Source organism: Amphibalanus amphitrite, unplaced genomic scaffold (genome assembly GCF_019059575.1).
Source record: "Amphibalanus amphitrite isolate SeventyFive unplaced genomic scaffold, NRLGWU_Aamphi_draft 000960F_arrow, whole genome shotgun sequence".
Lineage (NCBI taxonomy): Eukaryota > Metazoa > Arthropoda > Thecostraca > Balanomorpha > Balanidae > Amphibalanus > Amphibalanus amphitrite.
This window is the reverse complement of record NW_024882454.1, coordinates 2929-21934: the sequence shown is the minus strand read 5'-3', so window position 1 is coordinate 21934 and position 19006 is coordinate 2929. Positions and strand designations below refer to the sequence as shown.

At 50.1% G+C, this 19006-nt stretch overlaps 1 protein-coding gene across 1 annotated transcript; it reads right to left on the bottom strand.

The window, feature by feature from the left end:
• Positions 1-3189: 3189 nt before the first annotated feature.
• On the bottom strand, positions 3190-14764 carry LOC122368607 (probable ATP-dependent RNA helicase DDX23). Its single transcript, XM_043342730.1, has 14 exons — positions 14599-14764; positions 14153-14323; positions 13578-13757; positions 13024-13154; positions 12499-12628; positions 11898-12048; positions 11383-11486; positions 10561-10669; positions 9979-10154; positions 6574-6737; positions 6023-6152; positions 5449-5598; positions 4883-5015; positions 3190-4464 (listed from the first exon to the last, which is right to left on the bottom strand). The coding sequence occupies exons 2-14, from the start codon at positions 14246-14248 to the stop codon at positions 4268-4270; spliced, it is 1851 nt and encodes a 616-aa protein (XP_043198665.1). The 5' UTR covers positions 14249-14323; positions 14599-14764; the 3' UTR covers positions 3190-4267.
• Between the last annotated feature and the right edge of the window lie 4242 nt (positions 14765-19006).

Below are 19006 nucleotides of genomic sequence, written 5' to 3'. Positions count from 1 at the left end.
GTTGTGACCGGAGTCGGAGTCGGAGTCGGAGTCGATTTTAGAAACCCGAGCCGGAGTCGGAGTCGGAGTCATCGAAAATCTGTCGACTCCGCAGCCCATACTAGGTCTGCGGAGTCTGAGTCGGGAGTTGGAGTCGGTCGGAGTCGATAATTCTGCCCGGAGTCGGAGTCGGAGTCGGAGCTGGTTTTTGAAAGCCGGAGTCGGAGTCGGAGTCGGAGTCGCCGAAAATGTATCGACTCCGCAGCCCTGGTCAGCGGCGCCGCGCCAGTGCCGGTGCCAGGGGCCAGCGCCATCGGGGCGGCAGTCGGCCACGCGCACTCAATGGTTAGCGCTTAGCACCGGCGCCTAGCGCACGCCCGGCGTGTTATCGACCGTGAGTCGCTCCAAAACGGCTGCAGTAACTGGTCGAGATAGGCATTAAGCAGATGAGGAGATGCAGGTGGATTGATGACCGGCAAGCTTTTGTGCTTTACGAGGGCGAAGGGTCCCGTCGAAGTCGGCTGCTAAGCCGTGAGCGGATTTTATCAGATGCCGGTTCACTATGACCTTAATCCGGGTCCTGGTCCGCTGACGCACTCTTGGAGAGCCGAATCACAGCAAAACTCCATCCGCAACTGTATCTATACGGCTTACGCTTTTCTGAAAACGTCTGCGTTTGGCCTCCTACGGGCCCGGCCGGCCGGCCGGCCGGCCCCGATTGGCGATCCACCAGTGACGTCACTGGTAGTGTTAAGCTGATTGGCGAATAATACATGGGGAAAACCGGGACGACATCCCCCTGCCTCCGCCTCCCGCCTGGCCTGAGCAGCGATGCCATTCCTTGGGATTTGTCCCAAGATCTTGGGATTTGAACATTAACATTGGGATCTTGTGATTTGCACTGCATATCTTGGGATCTGGCAGAAGCTGATTTCACTTTGTCTTCTCATGCTGTCAAATGCTTTTTCCTTGGTCGATAATAAATTTAGGATGGATTTGCCTCACGGACGGTTAATAGCATTCAAACATATTGAAGTAACGGACGAAGCTTGCGATGTTTCTTGCAGGCATTCTTTTCCCGAGATCACAGGATTATTTTTGTACCATTACTTGTGGGTATAGTAGCAGCTTTCAGTCGCTGTTCGCAACTGGCGCTCATTTGTTTAATTTCCAACTCTACCGATCAACAGGGATGGGTGGTTTGGCGGCATGATGTTGGGTGGCTATGAAAAGCTTTTACAAACATTATGCCTAAACAATATTTCAGAAAGCTGCCCCCGCACAAAGCGCTTCATTTTACGGTTTTGCTCTATGGAGGCTTATCCGTTGACCGCGAACCACAATAAGGGCAATTTGTCTTTGACCTCGGAAGAGTGTCTGGTCACCTGACCCCTGGGCTCTGCTGGACCAAAAATAATCAAAGCGTAGCCTTGCGACCTTCACAACACTGCTGACGTCTTGTAGCTATATAGTCCAGGGGACGAGTTAGGTCCTCGTTTAGACCCCCTCGCCATCGTCAGCTTGAAAATCTATGGGCCCCAGCGGGCACTGGCTTACACGCAGATTCACAGCATAGGCTTTTCGATTTCGGGATTCACGTAAGCTTTTAAGAGCTTACTTTGGAGCCCATATTTCAAAACTGTCAGTGGTGAAAAACACTTTAAAACAGCCTGACCTCACCTGACCCTAGCTTCTCCAAATGTGTCACGAGACAAATTTCGAAATAAATCCAAAATGCCACAGACTTCGTTTCCAAGAAGTTCTAACAGATTCGGACCTTGTGTTTTGGGTCCCTGACCCACCATTGACGGTCGACGAATGACCTAACCATAGAATCAGATACCACCGGCTTCATGTTGTCTAGGCCAGCATCTTCATTTTTCGTGAAGCTCTTATACTCGGTCAGGAACATCAGCTGTAGGAGTCCGATCGACCCCCTCCCCCTCCCCCGGCCTCTAGGTACATTAGCTGCTGTAAAGACGCCAATAAGGACAAGGGTGGACCCGAGGAAGAGAAAGCTGTATACTAAACACACTAATATGTCCAAAATAAGCTATGGATTTACTTATGGTACTCCTAAGGATATGCGATGGGTAGTCTTGGGATTCGAGACGAGAATCTTGGGAAATTCTGGTCTAGATCTTGGGATGGAGCAAAAATGTGGATGGCATCACTGGGCCTGAGCCATCCGTTCACGCCGCCGGCGTTGAGCGGCAGCATTCGCCGCCCGTGCAGCACTGCCCCGATCATGACGCGGCATGGCTGTCTAAGTTAGCTGGGTAAAAGTGCAGACAGTAGATGATGCTTTTGGACAACTTATGAGTAATCAAGCTCACGGCAGGTAAAGTACCTACCCGAATGACTCGAATTACTCAAACAAATAACTCCGCGCAAAGTTTCAATGATCAGTCGTCGAGCAAGAAAATTCACATCAGGGCTTACTGAGACGATTAACAATCAATTGAGCGCAGATAATACGCACAAATAGGTGCAAAATTTCACTCAAACGATCGCCTCTCGAATAGTCAACCCAACAGCGAAACCTATTACTCGAGCTTGTGATCCATTTACTGCTGCTCTTGCTGAAATTGTTTACCACTATTGTTGCGTGTCCCGTTGCTATGCGACAAATCAAGGTCGTGGCTAAAAAGGGAACGTAAATTTTGATCAAGTTTTGATAAATACATCTCTCAAGCTATGCAAATAAAATATTAGCTTGAAGTGTACTTAATTATCTAAAATGCTATATAAGAAATCATACGAATTAGATACGTAGAAACACTTTTGCTCTCTCTTAAAATTCCAGTCATATCCTAACCAAGATCTGAGTTACAACGGTATTGGAGCGTCGGCCACATAGTTCCGCTCTGGCGCAATCGGTAGAGCAGCTGCATTCCAGCATGATGGTCCCGGGTTCGATTCCCGGACGGGCGGCGGCACTTTTCTATTTCGACGCAATCAATTAAAATTCCGTCGGAAAACGGCTTGACGCAAGCAAAACACGGTCGTATGCTTCAGTCATTTTCATGAAAGTTTATAGACTTTTCGATAATATTTTGGGTGGATATTGGTCAGAAAAGAATGCTCTTTCCGAATGTGTAGGTTTCATAGCGATTGATCAGCGTTTTCAATACGTTTCGATGTTGTAAAGGACATCGCGCTCCGCGCGAATCAAATTTTCAAATAAATCTTTCATTATTAAAGAAATGGTAGGGATCATCAATTTTTATTTGATTTCCTATCATAACACGTACATTTGTTTGTAAAATGATACAACACCGATTTCATTCGGTCAAACCGTTTTCCAGCGGCATCGATTTTCCCGTCACAATGCACGAAATCGGTCATTTTTTCACAACCGGATATTTTACCTTGCACGTGTCGCGTGCTATGCTATAAATTCATATCAATACGCTAGTTCCATCTCTCCTCTATCCATTGGTGGCAACCGCTTTTCGCTGCGTCCACCCATTGCCGAGATATCAAGCCGGAAAGCGAGTCGTGTCGGCCCGATTTTCGGCCGACCGCCGCTCTAGCCGACACCATGCTATCCCTATGAGAGCGCCCTTTTGCACGTGCCGACGGCGCACCCCTGGTCCGATCACGCCCAAATTTTAATACAAAGGCCGCCCACGCCCACAGATTCGGCATGCCAAATTTCACGTCGATACGCGGCGCCGTTCCGGCGCATTAAGACACATAAGTCATGACACACGGATGGATGGAGATCGTACAGACAACTTATAATTCATAATATAGATCGTTTGTACAAAATGTCGTATTTCATACAATCAACACATCATGGTTATTTACATTGTCGGCCTCCACTACAATGCGCAGCACCTTCCTCCCCTCCAACACAAAATACCTTCCTGCCGACCCATTCTCGGCAGTGGCTAGGATCTAGCTCTGGGGCTTATGTCTCCATTATTGGTTGACAACGGCCACCGTCTAAGAAAATGCGCGCCAAAAAAGCCGTGCTTCTTCCATCGATAGTGTGAGAGCTGCGGTTATCTCACCACCATTAATTAGTGTTGGATGGGCGATTCGAGAACACCAGTCTTCATGATGACATGAACGAGAGGGTTTACACTCATGGATGTCACAATCAAACAAAAGCATTTTATTTGTCGCCTCGTACAAAAAGTCATCGTTCTTCACTTTCACTCGGCAAACTTCAAACCATCTTCCTTCCTATTGCCCTCCCGGAGCTCAACATTCTCTCACCCCCTCGACATTCCACTTCAAAAACTCTTGCTCGCTCCCAACCCCCTTCCTTCGTCCTCGCCTACACATAAATCTTCTCCTCCTTCCGCTTTTTGTTCATCACCGTTCCGGGCTTATGCTGTGCGTCAGGGTGGTTGGCCAAGTCTGCCGGGCATTGGCTGATGGGTGATGACACTAGCAGCTGCTTGAGGTCGTAGAACACGGCTGAGTCTTCCTGTGTTATGAACGTCACCGCCACACCGTTCTTACCGGCACGACCTGGTTGAAACGGAGAGGAGAGAGGAAGTCAGATTCAGAACCGATAGGCACGTCTCGACAGTATCTTGCAATGAGATTGACCTACCATCAGGACCTGTTATAACAATAAACGCTTATCGGATGAACACACGTTTACCCGTCGTGCTTTTATTAGGTATGATTTTCGATCGGGTTTAGTTTCAACTGTAAATATCATCCTTCACTTTTGGCAAGATATTTCAAACTGTCTAGCAATGGTTTCATATGTTGCCATTTGGTTTCCGATTGGTTTCCATTTGGTTCCATGCTGAACACAGTAATGCAACACCAAACAGATAACAGCAGCAAACACTGCCCTTACCGAGGCCAGCTTCTTCTGCATTCCCGCGGGTCCCCCTCCCCTCCCCACCGTTCCTGCACCCCCTCCCCCCCCACCGACCTGTACGACCGATCCTGTGCGTGTAAGCCTCGATGGTCTTGGTCATGTCGTAGTTGATAACCATGCTGACGTCCTTGATGTCGATACCTCGGCCGGCAACGTCAGTGGCCACCAGGATGTCCTTGCTACCCGCCTGTGGAAGGAAACGAAAGGGTTTAAAGGGAGGAAAGGCGGTAGGGGTTGGTTAGGGTGGCAAGGGTAACAAGCGAGGTAGTAAAAGGACACATCTCGTGCGTTATAGGCGATGAGTCGGGGATGTAATGGGCGGCAATAAAAAACGAGCAACTGGTAACAAAATACAAAAAAAGTAACAAGCAACTGGTATATAAGTCTGAGTGCATTTTGAACAGTGAATTACCTCATTTATATCCTACCAGGCAGACACAGCTGTCATCCAAGCGTAATTATCATGGCCAGAACGAAAACATTTATCACAAACTACAATTAAACTCTCCAGAATCAACACAGTCATCTTTCACTTCAGCCCAACTCACAACGCCCCATAATATGTGGCAAAACCAGCCACAACAACCCTACCGCTCCCCGACCCGCCGCGCCGCCCTTACCTTGAGACTGCCCAGCGCAAACTCTCGCTGCTCCTGTCCTTTTCCTCCGTGGAGTGTGGCGGCGTTGTAGCCCAGCTTCTCCAGACCGCGGGCCAGCACGTCAGCTCCCTTCTTCTGATTGACGAAGATGATGACTGGGGGCTCCACGCCCTGAAAGAGAGAAGGGGTGGGGGTGAGATTGTGGTACAGACTACAGAAGGGTAGGCGGGTCGCGTTACAATATATATTTCTGTGTGGAACGTTACGAAAAACGTGGTCGCACGAGAAAAAAAAAACATTGTGGCACTTAGCAAAAGCTAGGAGAAAAAAAAGTGAATAAATTTGAGCTGTCCATTTAACTGACAAGTGAGTGGGTGAGTGGCCTATGGGCGTCCACTTGCCCGCTTGCCATCAGGCTCCCACGCCCCGGGGCCATAAAACAAAATATATCCGCAACTGGAAATACTACATCCAACTTTCTGAAGGACAAAGTACTCCTTGATTCCAAAGCTCCTTTTCGAAATCCTCAACTTGAGCACAACACTACATCGTAGACCCAGTCCTGACCCCCACCGTCCCCGTCCTCCGTCCTGACCTTCTGCAGCAGGGCCATCAGCTTGGTCCTCTTCTGCGCCTCGGTGACCAGGTAGACGATTTGTTCGACCCGCTCGGCCGGCTTGCTGCCGCCGCCGATGTAGACCACCGCCGGCCGGCGCAGGTAGTTTCTGAGGGTAGCAGAGGGTATAGATAGTTGGTGGAGGGCGAACGCTAACGGGTGATGTGGTTGCGCGCATAATTCTATAACAATGACAGTGATCATCTTTGGGTCTTTGATAACGGTTAGACCGAAGTGGTCATCGGCACCCTCAAATGCCCGCACAAAGTATTGTTGAGTAGACACGCATAAATTCGTCATATTTGTCCAGCTATTCTCCTCATTCATCAGCATCTTCTGTTCTTCAACATTCCCGTTCAAAATCTCCCCCTTTCATTTTGATTCAATTCCTAAGAAATATCATCTCACTCACAGTCCTACCGCTGTTTTCCAACATACTGTGCCATAGCTTACTCTATCTTGCTCTTCCAACAAACACTCTCACCTACTCTTCAACCTTCTCAGCTCCCCTATCCTCACCACCGTCTCACCTGGCCAATCGCTCCACCGACGGCGGCATCGTAGCCGTGAACATCACAGTCTGACGGTAGCGGTGCTTCGACTTGAAGTTCTCCAGCAGATGATCCTCATCCTCTGCCTGATCCGTGTCAGGCTTGGCGTTCGATACGGGCATGTGCTCGAGGATTTTCTGGACCTGAGGGACGAAAATTACATGTTCAATTAATGTACTCGAACATTAATCTGGATATAGTGTCTTGCGCGCCATTGCTCTAAAAAGCATCCACTTTAAACACAGCTCATTCGTTTCAAATGTTAGCACATATTTGAAGGGCACATTGTAACCTAAAGGACACGTCAAAATCTGGTTTGAACAGCTGCAGCTAATGATGAAGAGGCTGACATAAGGCCTCCTCAGTATAATACCAGTAAAACGCCTTTTGGGCGAAGAACGAGCGAGCGAGATAGTGAGCCCTGCACGTGCGGAAGGGCGAGAGGGTACTTCCAATGGGCTTGCGCAAAGCACTGTTCTAACCGGTCGCTAGCGGTGTACCAAATTTGAACGCAATCGGCCCAGCCGTTCCTGAGATCTGGAAGCGGCATTCTGCACGTGCGCACGTGCAAACGGGGTCCAAAATGACTTTTGCACGGCACCCTACTAACCGGTCCCCAACCGTGTACCAAATTTGAGCGCAATCGGCCCAGCCGTTCTCGAGATCTGGAAACGCCCCCTGCACGTGCGCACGTGCAGCAGCACCCTAAACGCAGCATGGGAATGCATTGCCTGGTGGGTGCCTACCTGTATGCCAAGTTTCAGCGAAATCGCCCCAGTAATTACCGAGTTACTGAAATGGGAACACATTTGACACCTCTTATTGTTGTATTTTGCACGTGCACTGGGGGTGACCCACATGCATCGAGAGTATCCGACCTTTGGTAGAAGGGATGCTGCTACCCTACAAAAATTACCGCAAGCCAATCGCCCAAGCGGCTGCTGAGATATGAGCCTCTCAAAATCACTACTTTTGCAAAACAGCTTGAACACCCTTGACTTTTCACGTGGCACGTGCCACGACGGTCACTGAGATGTATCAAAAGTAGTCAATTACGGGGTAGAAGGGATGAGGCTACCCAACAAAAAAGACCGCAGGCCAATCGGTCCAGCGGTTACTGAGATATAAGCCTCTCAAAAGCGTTACAGGCCGGGCCGGGCCGGGCCGGGCCGGGCCGGGCCGGGCCGGGCCGGGCCGCTCATACTGAGATTTTTCCGTTATATTGAAAAGACTCACTTCGCTCGCTGCGCTCGCTCGCTTGTAATTAAAGGTAGTGTGCCAGCTTTCCTGGACCGTATGGAGTTAATGGCCCAGATAAGGAGAACCGGATTTTTAGAACTTATCCATACCTTCAAAACTCATGGAAACGTCTTAAATTCTTCCAATTTTGAGTACCCCAGTGCGAAATTCGCCCCGACGGGTTGTCGGTCGTACCCCAACCACATTTCACACCACTATGAACAATAAATGCACACACTGAAATCGCTATTACCGATATGCTCATCCAATCAAGTTTCGATAAACCCGTTCATCATCAGCTCCTGCGGTTTCGAACACGCCTGTTAGGTGGTGCGGTAGACCGCGCCCAAAGCCAGGGCCCCGGTAACGTGAGGTAGCCGAGTCAGGGCAGCGTGCGCTGACCCAAGCCGGAGCCGCGCGTCCTCCCGGTGTCATGTGATAGCCCGGGGCTGCCCGCGGGGATGCGGTAGACCGCGCCCAAAGCTGCGGCCCCGGCTTGGGTCAGCGCACGCTGCCCCGACTCGGCTACCTCACGTTACCGGGGCCCTGGCTTTGGGCGCGGCTTCTGCTCATACTTTGTGGTGCGGTGGTGGTGCGTCGGGCTGCGCGCTCTGACTTCGGCCAAGAAAAATGCGTCAGCTGATCATTGTCATTTCTGCCACTTGCGTGTGGTGAAATGGGGTCATAACTTATGAGACGGCTTTTTCATATCAATTATTTTACATAAAATCATATTTCAAACCATAAATAATGTTCGACAGCCAAATAAAAGAAACAATACCAATACAGGCTTACAGTTTAAGGCTCGACATTGTGTTGTCTACGATTAGACAGCTGATAACTCATTCCCGTACGTCGTAACACTATAATGACCTTTGCTTATTGTCACATGTGCGCCGCATTCGCGGTTGTTGGCGACGCCTGTTTGCCCTGAGACACCTCTTAGAACACCCGGCTCACGAAGATGTCCCCATCGTCATATGCACAGACTCCCAAGCTGCCCTGGCGGCCCTCAGAAGCGGCCCTTCTGAGCAACGGACCCAGCTCAACAGCGAAGTCTGGGATGCCCTCACCCTCCTGACAAGAGAGGGTGCTCGTCGGCTCCACCTTCAATGGGTCCCTTCCCACTGCGGTTTAGAAGGGAACGAGCGGGCCGACGTCCTGGCCAAGGAGGCGTCGGCGCTCCCGCAGGAAGAGGTCCCTCTCGATGTGAGGACCGTGTTGAGGGCGTCCGCCAGAGCAGCGAGGGCAAAAATCGGCAGACAACGCCCCAGCGGGTGGTACCGGGATCTGTGGGGCGAACGCCTGCCTCCACCTGCGGCTGATCTGGACCGCCACGCGGCTGTAGAGGTGTACCAGCTGCGGGCGGGCCACTGGTCGGGCTCCGCCCAGTATATGCACAGGATCGGCCGTAACCCAACGGTGGAGTGCCCTGGCTGTAATGACCATGGATGCCGGGCGGGACGGTGTCCGGTGTGTCGGGAGGAGGCGGACACGCCCGGACATGTTCTGCTGCGATGCCCTGCCCTGATGAACCTGAGGTTCCGCCTGCTGGGCACCATTCACCCGTCACACGAGGAGATTCGGAGCGCGGACGTCGTCGCGGCCCTGGCGGCCGCGACCAGACGACTTCAAAGCCGAGAGGCTTCGCGGCAGTGATCCTGCCGCCGAGGGGAATCAACAACAACAACAACAACGCCTGTTTGCAGGTGAGCCCACTACAGTTGTTATACATATCGAAAAACCGATAAACTTTTAGGCGAAAAAGGCACTATTCCAGGCCCATTTTTTGATTTTTTTTTGCGATATTAGGTAAAAACAGCAGCTTCTTATCCTAGGAAAAATAAAATGGGAAATCTTTCAAAGGTGGCACACTACCTTTAAGTATATCAGTATCAGTATATTCAGCATATTTTCTCCACACATATAGAAGTGTAAAACTGAATATTAAAAAGCTAGCGCATTCTGAGCTACACTTGATAGTTGATCGTCACCCCTAACCACACACTCCACTCTATCTAAAAACCCCGCCTCCCAGTCCAACTTTCTCAAAAATCTCACAATCCTTCCGAACCGAATCCTAGCTTCCGAACCTGTACCACAACAAACCGTCACCTCTACCCGTACCCCAAAACCCGCACAAACCTCTGGCTCGAAGCCCATGTCAATCATCCGATCAGCCTCGTCGAGTACGATATAGACGCATCGCGACAGCACGAGGTAGCGGTTCTCGAGTACGTCAATCAGTCGACCGGGCGTGGCGATGACGATCTCACAGCCCAGCCGCAGCTTGAAACCCTGGTCTTCCCTGCTGAGACCGCCTGAGGGAGAGGGAAAGAGGGAGGGGGAGGGGGAAAGTTAGATAGGGAAACATATATCAATGGACGGCGAGGAGTGTCACTGCTGTATTATGGCTTGGCTGTGCGAATCAGGAGACACTTCAGATACATAATAAGGACCCAGGTCAGAGCCTGATGATTAGGCGGTAATAGCCAAACGTCCTAACTGAACTCAACAATGCACATATTCATAAATGACCAAAGAAGCTGATGAAAGGCAGCTGAGGGCCTTATGGCTACAGCTAGTCCTCAAATTCAGCAATATTCAAAATATGAGATAAGCCAAATACTGCTTTTCTCATCTTCCTTCATCTAATCGTAGCGCATAACAACCCGTCACTTTCCCAATCGTCCCGCCATTCCCGCTCTTTTCTCCTTCTTCACTCACCTATGACGGCCACCGTCCGTATTCCCAGTGGCGACCCAAACTTGTTGGACTCCTCCTCGATCTGTTGGGCCAACTCGCGGGTTGGCGCCATAATGATGGCGTACGGACCCTGCGGCGAGAGAGACACGCGTTATCAATGGCTTGAGGCTGAAGGACGAAAATGAGCTTCAGCGGCTTCAGATGTACACGTAAATGTTGGAGGGAGCATGATGAGGGCTGCGTTACATAGGCGTCAGCTTGGGGACAGGGTCAATACGCGAAAAGAAACGCTGTGAGAGAAGGAAAAGAAACAAGCTTAAGAAACAAACAATGCGTATTGCATACACTTATTTAAACGTCAGCGAACACAGAAGGTTCGCATTACAAGAGCCGCGGAGCAAAGTACTAACGACAGCTGAGCACAAGCCATGAAACTCATGGCAAGTCAAACTTCACTTAATATCGAAACCAGGGCTGCGGAGTCGATGGATTTTCGGCGACTCCGACTCCGACTCCGGCTTTCAAAAACCAGCTCCGACTCCGACTCCGACTCCGGGCAGAATTGTCGACTCCGACCGACTCCAACTCCCGACTCCGACTCCGCAGACCTAGCAGGGCTGCGGAGTCGACAGATTTTCGGTGACTCCGACTCCGACTCCGGCTCGGGTTTCTAAAATCGACTCCGACTCCGACTCCGGTCATAACTGTCGACTCCGACCGACTCCGACTCCGACTCCGACTCCGACTCCGCAGCCCTGATCGAAACGTCACTCCCGTTACGCACCGTCCGTGACTCCGACCCAAGCTCTCCTCGACTCCCGAGTCCGATCCCTCAGTGCTCACCTGATCCTGATCCTCGATGAGTGTCATCTTGGGCAGGCTCCTGATCCAGACCAGTAGTGGGATGAGGAAGGCCAGAGTTTTACCGGAGCCGGTCTCAGCCACACCTGTGAAATACACGCGGCGCATGGGTTAGACTTAACAGACGGCGTGGGTTTACACAGACAATGGGGACGCGTCGATACACCAAATAGTGACGATACAGCGCAATAAAATTACACGAATATTGCACTTACGTGGAAAGAATAGCAGAAATTCCACATCTCACAAACAAGAATAAAAAGATGCATCTAAAAATGTCAAGTAAAATGACGAACGACAAGAATGTGGCGATAGCGACGAAAAAAAAATATTACCGTCCTTTGTCATAATGATTGCAAAAATCAGGACACCTAAAATTATATTAAACTGAATCAGTGCAACCCAAAATCACATTGAATTACACACTACAACTTACTACATATCTAATCAGCACTGCAATTCACAACAGAAACATCTCCACCTATCAGCCAACTCACCGATGATATCCCTGTTCTGGAGTCCGATGGGGATGGCCTGGCGCTGGATGGGAGTCGGCTCCCGATACCCGACCTTGTCGATAATCTCCAGAATGTCACGGCTGATGCCGCTCTCCTTCCACTTTCTGATCGGGTTCGGCACTTTGCCGCCCTGTGGGCGGGAGGGAATGACAGGAAATGTTAGGGGAATGAGGTAACACAGAGAGACAATCGGCAAGCACATTGAGGCAATAAGACAACGTAGCGAGATAATCATGACATGAGACAGCTCAGTGACTTTATTTGACGAAGATGTAGCTCGTAAAATCACTAAATTATGATGTTGTCATTTATGAAATCGAATAAAAGAGATGAAACGCCATGTTACTTGTGATATGTGGTGAATATACCCGTTATGTTAGGTTATACCGAGAGCGAACGGAAGAAAACTTGAAAACATCGTAAAAACCAGTATCACAATTAGAGTGGTGCATGCGACGCTCCAATGTCTCACTAATGTCTCATCAATGTATCACCAATGTATCGCCAATGTATCACCAATGTCTCACCAATGACCAATGTATCACCAATGTATCACCAATCTCTCTACAATATCTCTCACCTTGATGCTAATGTTGTAGTCCTCTCTGAAGATGCGCCAGTCCCTCTCGGTCATTTTCTCCAGCTCTTTGTCTGACCAGTGACGGTCATCCCAGCGCTGCTTCTCCTCCCGGCGCTTCAGCTTCTTCAATCTGGGGACGAACACGGGCGGGGGTCGGTGGAAATAGCATCGTACACTCTCATAATTTGTCACACCTCCTGCTCCTTTTCTCACTACCTATTTCACACCTTTCCCAAGCACCTATCCGTCATTTCTATCCTTTCTTTGTCCCGTCATTTCCCCGTCTACTTATTTCACGAAGTCTTTCTTCCTACAGTAAACATATTCAGTGGACACCTTCCCAGTCTCTTATCCTTATCAGTCTACCTTTATAATCCCTTCCTGTCCCATCCCTCACGCTTTCTCCCTCCCTCCCCCCCCCCCCCCCCTCTCTCTCTCTCTCTCTCTCTCTCTCTCTCTCTTCCCCCTCTCTCTCATCTCTCTTCCCCTCTCTCTCATCCCTCCCCCACTTCCTCTTTCTTTCACCTCTCCTCCTCCTGGTCCTTCTCTGCCATGGTTCGTCGCGTCTCCATCAGCTCCCCATAGAACTGGCTGTTCTCCTTCTTCTGTGTTTTGATGTCGATACCGGCAATGTGGCCACGACCGAACAGCTGGATCTGATGACAGGCGAGAAAGAAAGATTATTAATTCGGCCTCAAAGACATAAATAAGGTATTGGTGCCTGGTTGGCTCGGACCTTATTGTGAAATAACACGATCTGAGAACATTTTAGAGACATGGAGAGTCTAACAAACCGCATATCGGTGAAGGAAAACACGCAATAGTTTCAACTCTTCTAAGAAAGGTATTTGAATGTTACCTCCAATGAATATCAAGCCAAACACGCAGTGAAAGAATATAAGGATATGAGTTACCATGTTTACCAAAAGAAAGCAATGTTTTTTGGTAAGCAATGTAATCTTTTTTTTCCTCAATATTTCGAAACATAATCGAACTAAAGAACGCATGTATGTTGCAGTTGTAGTGGCTTGCCCGTCTATTCCACCTTCCACTGAACATTGGAAACCACTTCCACTAACCTGATGTTTCTCCTTGTACAGCGCGTTGTAATCCGTCGACGTATCCTCTCCGGCATCCCAGTCAAAGACGAACTTTCTGTCGTTGAGGCGCCGCACACGCCGCTTGCGTTTGACGATACCAAGATAACGCTCTCGAATGGCTTCCTCCTCCCGTTGTTTGTCTTTGCTGACCTCACCGCCCTGGGGATGGGTAGGGGAAGGTCAGGTCATAAGTCATGGCTGCTTTATCGAGCCAACCTAGGGGGAATGCAGGAATACGAGGCATGAGTCCGGGCAAGAATGACAAGTAAGAAGTAAGCATAAAGTTGACATTTAACTTCGAAATATCGTACATGTTCAACTCATCTATCTCCCTCCTCCTCCTCTCTCATACCACTCTGTCCGCTACATTTATCCCCATCTCTTTCTCTAACTTTCCTCTCCTCTCTCTCTTTCTCCCTCTCCCTCTCCCTCTCCCTCTCTCTCTCCCTCTCTCTCTCTCTCGCTCTCTCTCTCTCTCTCCCTCTCTCCCTTCCTCCCTCCCTCCCTCCCTCCCTCCCTCCCTCCCTCTCTCTCTCTCTCTCTCTCCCTCTCACCCCGCTCTGTCCCGCACGCCGGTCTCTGTCCCCACGATCGGGTCTCGGCGGCCGGCGGTACACATCCTGTCGCTCCTGACGTCGCTGCTGATCCATACTCCGCTGACCCTCGGCAGCAAACTCCTGACGCTTCTGACGCTCCTCCTCCTGCTGGCGGCGCTGCTCCGCCACCTATCGGCCGAGGAGGGAACTAGATATAGAGGGTAGCACAGCAGATAAAGATGGAGGATCGTGGTCCACATTTGAAAACCGCGGACACGCTGTGGATAAGACATACATATTAAGCAACGATTTCTCCATTCCATGGAATTAGTACTACACATACGTCCCTGAAAGAAATTAACAGTAGGAAGAAGTCTTAGGAAAGGTTTAAGAGCATCATCTCTAGAGAAAAGACATGATAAGTGTCAACGATGAAAAAAGAACACCCAAAAGCTACCACTCACCGCCTCTTGTCGCTTCCTCAATGCCTCTGCTACTCTTTCCTCCTTTGTGAGAAACTTGGGCTTGCTCTTGGCCTCCTCCTCCGCCTTCTTCTTTGCCAGAAGTTCCTCCAGTGACAGTGGCTCTTTCTTCACTTCAGGCTGTTCTTTTTCTTCCTCCTCTTCATTTTTAGCTCTAAAATGGGGGAGGATGGAACTCAGCATTACAGATTGACAAGCTTGAAAATGCTGTTATTACATAATTTCCATGAATGCATTATAGCAGGTTTATAAGCAAACATCTACTAGTATTGATAACAAAATTATTAGCGATTATCAGTACGGTATCGATTATTCTCTGCCTTCCGTCGTTGAGTTTCACATAGCGACCAGAAACAATTGCAATACAGACAATGTGACATGTCCGTAAAGTTAGCGTCAGCAACAGCAACGAATACAGCGTCGGATTCAGAATCGCTTCAAAAACTGCCATCAGGTCAATTGGGGGACGGGGAACACGAATATGACATTTATTTTGCCCTAGCTCCCTTCCTTCATCCCTTAATCGTCCCTTAAAGGACGGGGCGCGTCAAAAAAGCCCCAAGGTTTCGTCTGATCGCCAAAATAATGGTCGCAATCGATTCCTCGGGTCAATATCTAACCTCAGTCGAAGGTCCCAGACCTGTGGCTCCTATCCCTCATCCCTTAATCGTCCCTTAAAGGACGGGGCGCGTCAAAGTGCCCCAAGGCTTCTTCTGATCGCCAAAATAATGGTCGCAATCGATTCCTCGGGTCAATATCTAACCTCAGTCGAAGGTTCCAGACCTGTGGCTCCTATCCCTCATCCCTTAATCGTCCCTTAAAGGACGGGGCGGTTCAAAAGTGCCCCAAGGCTTCTTCTGATCGCCAAAATAATGGTCGCAATCGATTCCTCGGGTCAATATCTAACCTCAGTCGAAGGTTCCAGACCTGTGGCTCCTATCCCTCATCCCTTAATCGTCCCTTAAAGGACGGGGCGCGTCAAAAGTGCCCCAAGGCTTCGTCTGATCGCCAAAATAATGGTCGCAATCGATTCCTCGGGTCAATATCTAACCTCAGTCGAAGGTTCCAGACCTGTGGCTCCTATCCCTCATCCCTTAATCGTCCCTTAAAGGACGGGGCGCGTCAAAAGTGCCCCAAGGCTTCGTTTGATCGCCAAAATAATGGTCGCAATCGATTCCTCGGGTCAATATCTAACCTCAGTCGAAGGTTCCAGACCTGTGGCTCCTATCCCTCATCCCTTAATCGTCCCTTAAAGGACGGGGCGCGTCAAAAGTGCCCCAAGGCTTCTTCTGATCGCCAAAATAATGGTCGCAATCGGTTCCTCGGGTCAATATCTAACCTCAGTCGAAGGTTCCAGACCTGTGGCTCCTATCCCTCATCCCTTAATCGTCCCTTAAAGGACGGGGCGCGTCAAAAGTGCCCCAAGGTTTCTTCTGATCGCCAAAATAATGGTCGCAATCGATTCCTCGGGTCAATATCTAACCTCAGTCGAAGGTTCCAGACCTGTGGCTCCTATCCCTCATCCCTTAATCGTCCCTTACAGGACGGGGCGCGTCAAAAGTGCCCCAAGGTTTCGTCTGATCGCCAAAATAATGGTCGCAATCGATTCCTCGGGTCAATATCTAACCTCAGTCGAAGGTTCCACAACTGTGGCTCCTATCCCTCATCCCTTAATCGTCCCTTAAAGGACGGGGCGCGTCAAAAGTGCCCCAAGGCTTCTTCTGATCGCCAAAATAATGGTCGCAATCGGTTCCTCGGGTCAATATCTAACCTCAGTCGAAGGTTCCAGACCTGTGGCTCCTATCCCTCATCCCTTAATCGTCCCTTAAAGGACGGGGCGCGTCAAAAGTGCCCCAAGGGTTCTTCTGATCGCCAAAATAATGGTCGCAATCGATTCCTCGGGTCAATATCTAACCTCAGTCGAAGGTTCCAGACCTGTGGCTCCTATCCCTCATCCCTTAATCGTCCCTTACAGGACGGGGCGCGTCAAAAGTGCCCCAAGGTTTCGTCTGATCGCCAAAATAATGGTCGCAATCGATTCCTCGGGTCAATATCTAACCTCAGTCGAAGGTTCCACACCTGTGGCTCCTATCCCTCATCCCTTAATCGTCCCTTAAAGGACGGGGCGCGTCAAAAGTGCCCCAAGGCTTCTTCTGATCGCCAAAATAATGGTCGCAATCGGTTCCTCGGGTCAATATCTAACCTCAGTCGAAGGTTCCAGACCTGTGGCTCCTATCCCTCATCCCTTAATCGTCCCTTAAAGGACGGGGCGCGTCAAAAGTGCCCCAAGGCTTCTTCTGATCGCCAAAATAATGGTCGCAATCGATTCCTCGGGTCAATATCTAACCTCAGTCGAAGGTTCCAGACCTGTGGCTCCTATCCCTCATCCCTTAATCGTCCCTTACAGGACGGGGCGCGTCAAAAGTGCCCCAAGGTTTCGTCTGATCGCCAAAATAATGGTCGCAATCGATTCCTCGGGTCAATATCTAACCTCAGTCGAAGGTTCCAGACCTGTGGCTCCTATCCCTCATCCCTTAATCGTCCCTTAAAGGACGGGGCGCGTCAAAAGTGCCCTAAGGCTTCTTCTGATCGCCAAAATAATGGTCGCAATCGATTCCTCGGGTCAATATTTAACCTCAGTCGAAGGTTCCAGACCTGTGGCTTCTATCCCTCATCCCTTAATCGTCCCTTAAAGGACGGGGCGCGTCAAAAGTGCCCCAAGGCTTCTTCTGATCGCCAAAATAATGGTCGCAATCGATTCCTCCGGTCAATATCTAACCTCAGTCGAAGGTTCCAGACCTGTGGCTCCTATCCCTCATCCCTTAATCGTCCCTTAAAGGACGGGGCGGTTCAAAAGTGCCCCAAGGCTTCTTCTGATCGCCAAAATAATGGTCGCAATCGATTCCTCGGGTCAATATCTAACCTCAGTCGAAGGTTCCAGACCTGTGGCTCCTATCCCTCATCCCTTAATCGTCCCTTAAAGGACGGGGCGCGTCAAAAGTGCCCCAAGGCTTCGTCTGATCGCCAAAATAATGGTCGCAATCGATTCCTCGGGTCAATATCTAACCTCAGTCGAAGGTTCCAGACCTGTGGCTCCTATCCCTCATCCCTTAATCGTCCCTTAAAGGACGGGGCGCGTCAAAAGTGCCCCAAGGCTTCGTCTGATCGCCAAAATAATGGTCGCAATCGATTCCTCGGGTCAATATCTAACCTCAGTCGAAGGTTCCAGACCTGTGGCTCCTATCCCTCATCCCTTAATCGTCCCTTAAAGGACGGGGCGCGTCAAAAGTGCCCCAAGGCTTCTTCTGATCGCCAAAATAATGGTCGCAATCGGTTCCTCGGGTCAATATCTAACCTCAGTCGAAGGTTCCAGACCTGTGGCTCCTATCCCTCATCCCTTAGTCGTCCCTTAAAGGACGGGGCGCGTCAAAAGTGCCCCAAGGCTTCTTCTGATCGCCAAAATAATGGTCGCAATCGATTCCTCGGGTCAATATCTAACCTCAGTCGAAGGTTCCAGACCTGTGGCTCCTATCCCTCATCCCTTAATCGTCCCTTACAGGACGGGGCGCGTCAAAAGTGCCCCAAGGTTTCGTCTGATCGCCAAATAATGGTCGCAATCGATTCCTCGGGTCAATATCTAACCTCAGTCGAAGGTTCCACACCTGTGGCTCCTATCCCTCATCCCTTAATCGTCCCTTAAAGGACGGGGCGCGTCAAAAGTGCCCCAAGGCTTCTTCTGATCGCCAAAATAATGGTCGCAATCGGTTCCTCGGGTCAATATCTAACCTCAGTCGAAGGTTCCAGACCTGTGGCTCCTATCCCCTATCCCTTAATCGTCCCTTAAAGGACGGGGCGCGTCAAAAGGCCCCAAGGCTTCTTTGATCGCCAAATAATGGTCGCAATCGATTCCTCGGGTCAATATCTAACCTCAGTCGAAGGTTCCAGACCTGTGGCTCCTATCCCTCATCCCTTAATCGTCCCTTAAAGGACGGGGCGCGTCAAAAAGTGCCCAAGGCTTCGTCTGATCGCCAAAATAATGGTCGCAATCGATTCCTCGGGTCAATATCTAACCTCAGTCGAAGGTTCCAGACTGTGGCTCCTATCCCATCATCCCTTAATCGTCCCTTAAAGGACGGGGCGCGTCAAAAGTGCCAAGGCTTCGTCTGATCGCCAAAATAATGGTCGCAATCGATTCCTCGGGTCAATATCAACCTCAGTCGAAGGTTCCAGATGTGGCTTCCTATCCCTCATCCCTTAATCGTCCCTTAAAGGACGGGGCGCGTCAAAAGTGCCCCAAGGCTTCTTCTGATCGCCAAAATAATGGTCGCAATCGGTTCCTCGGGTCAATATCTAACCTCAGTCGAAGGTTCCAGACCTGTGGCTCCTATCC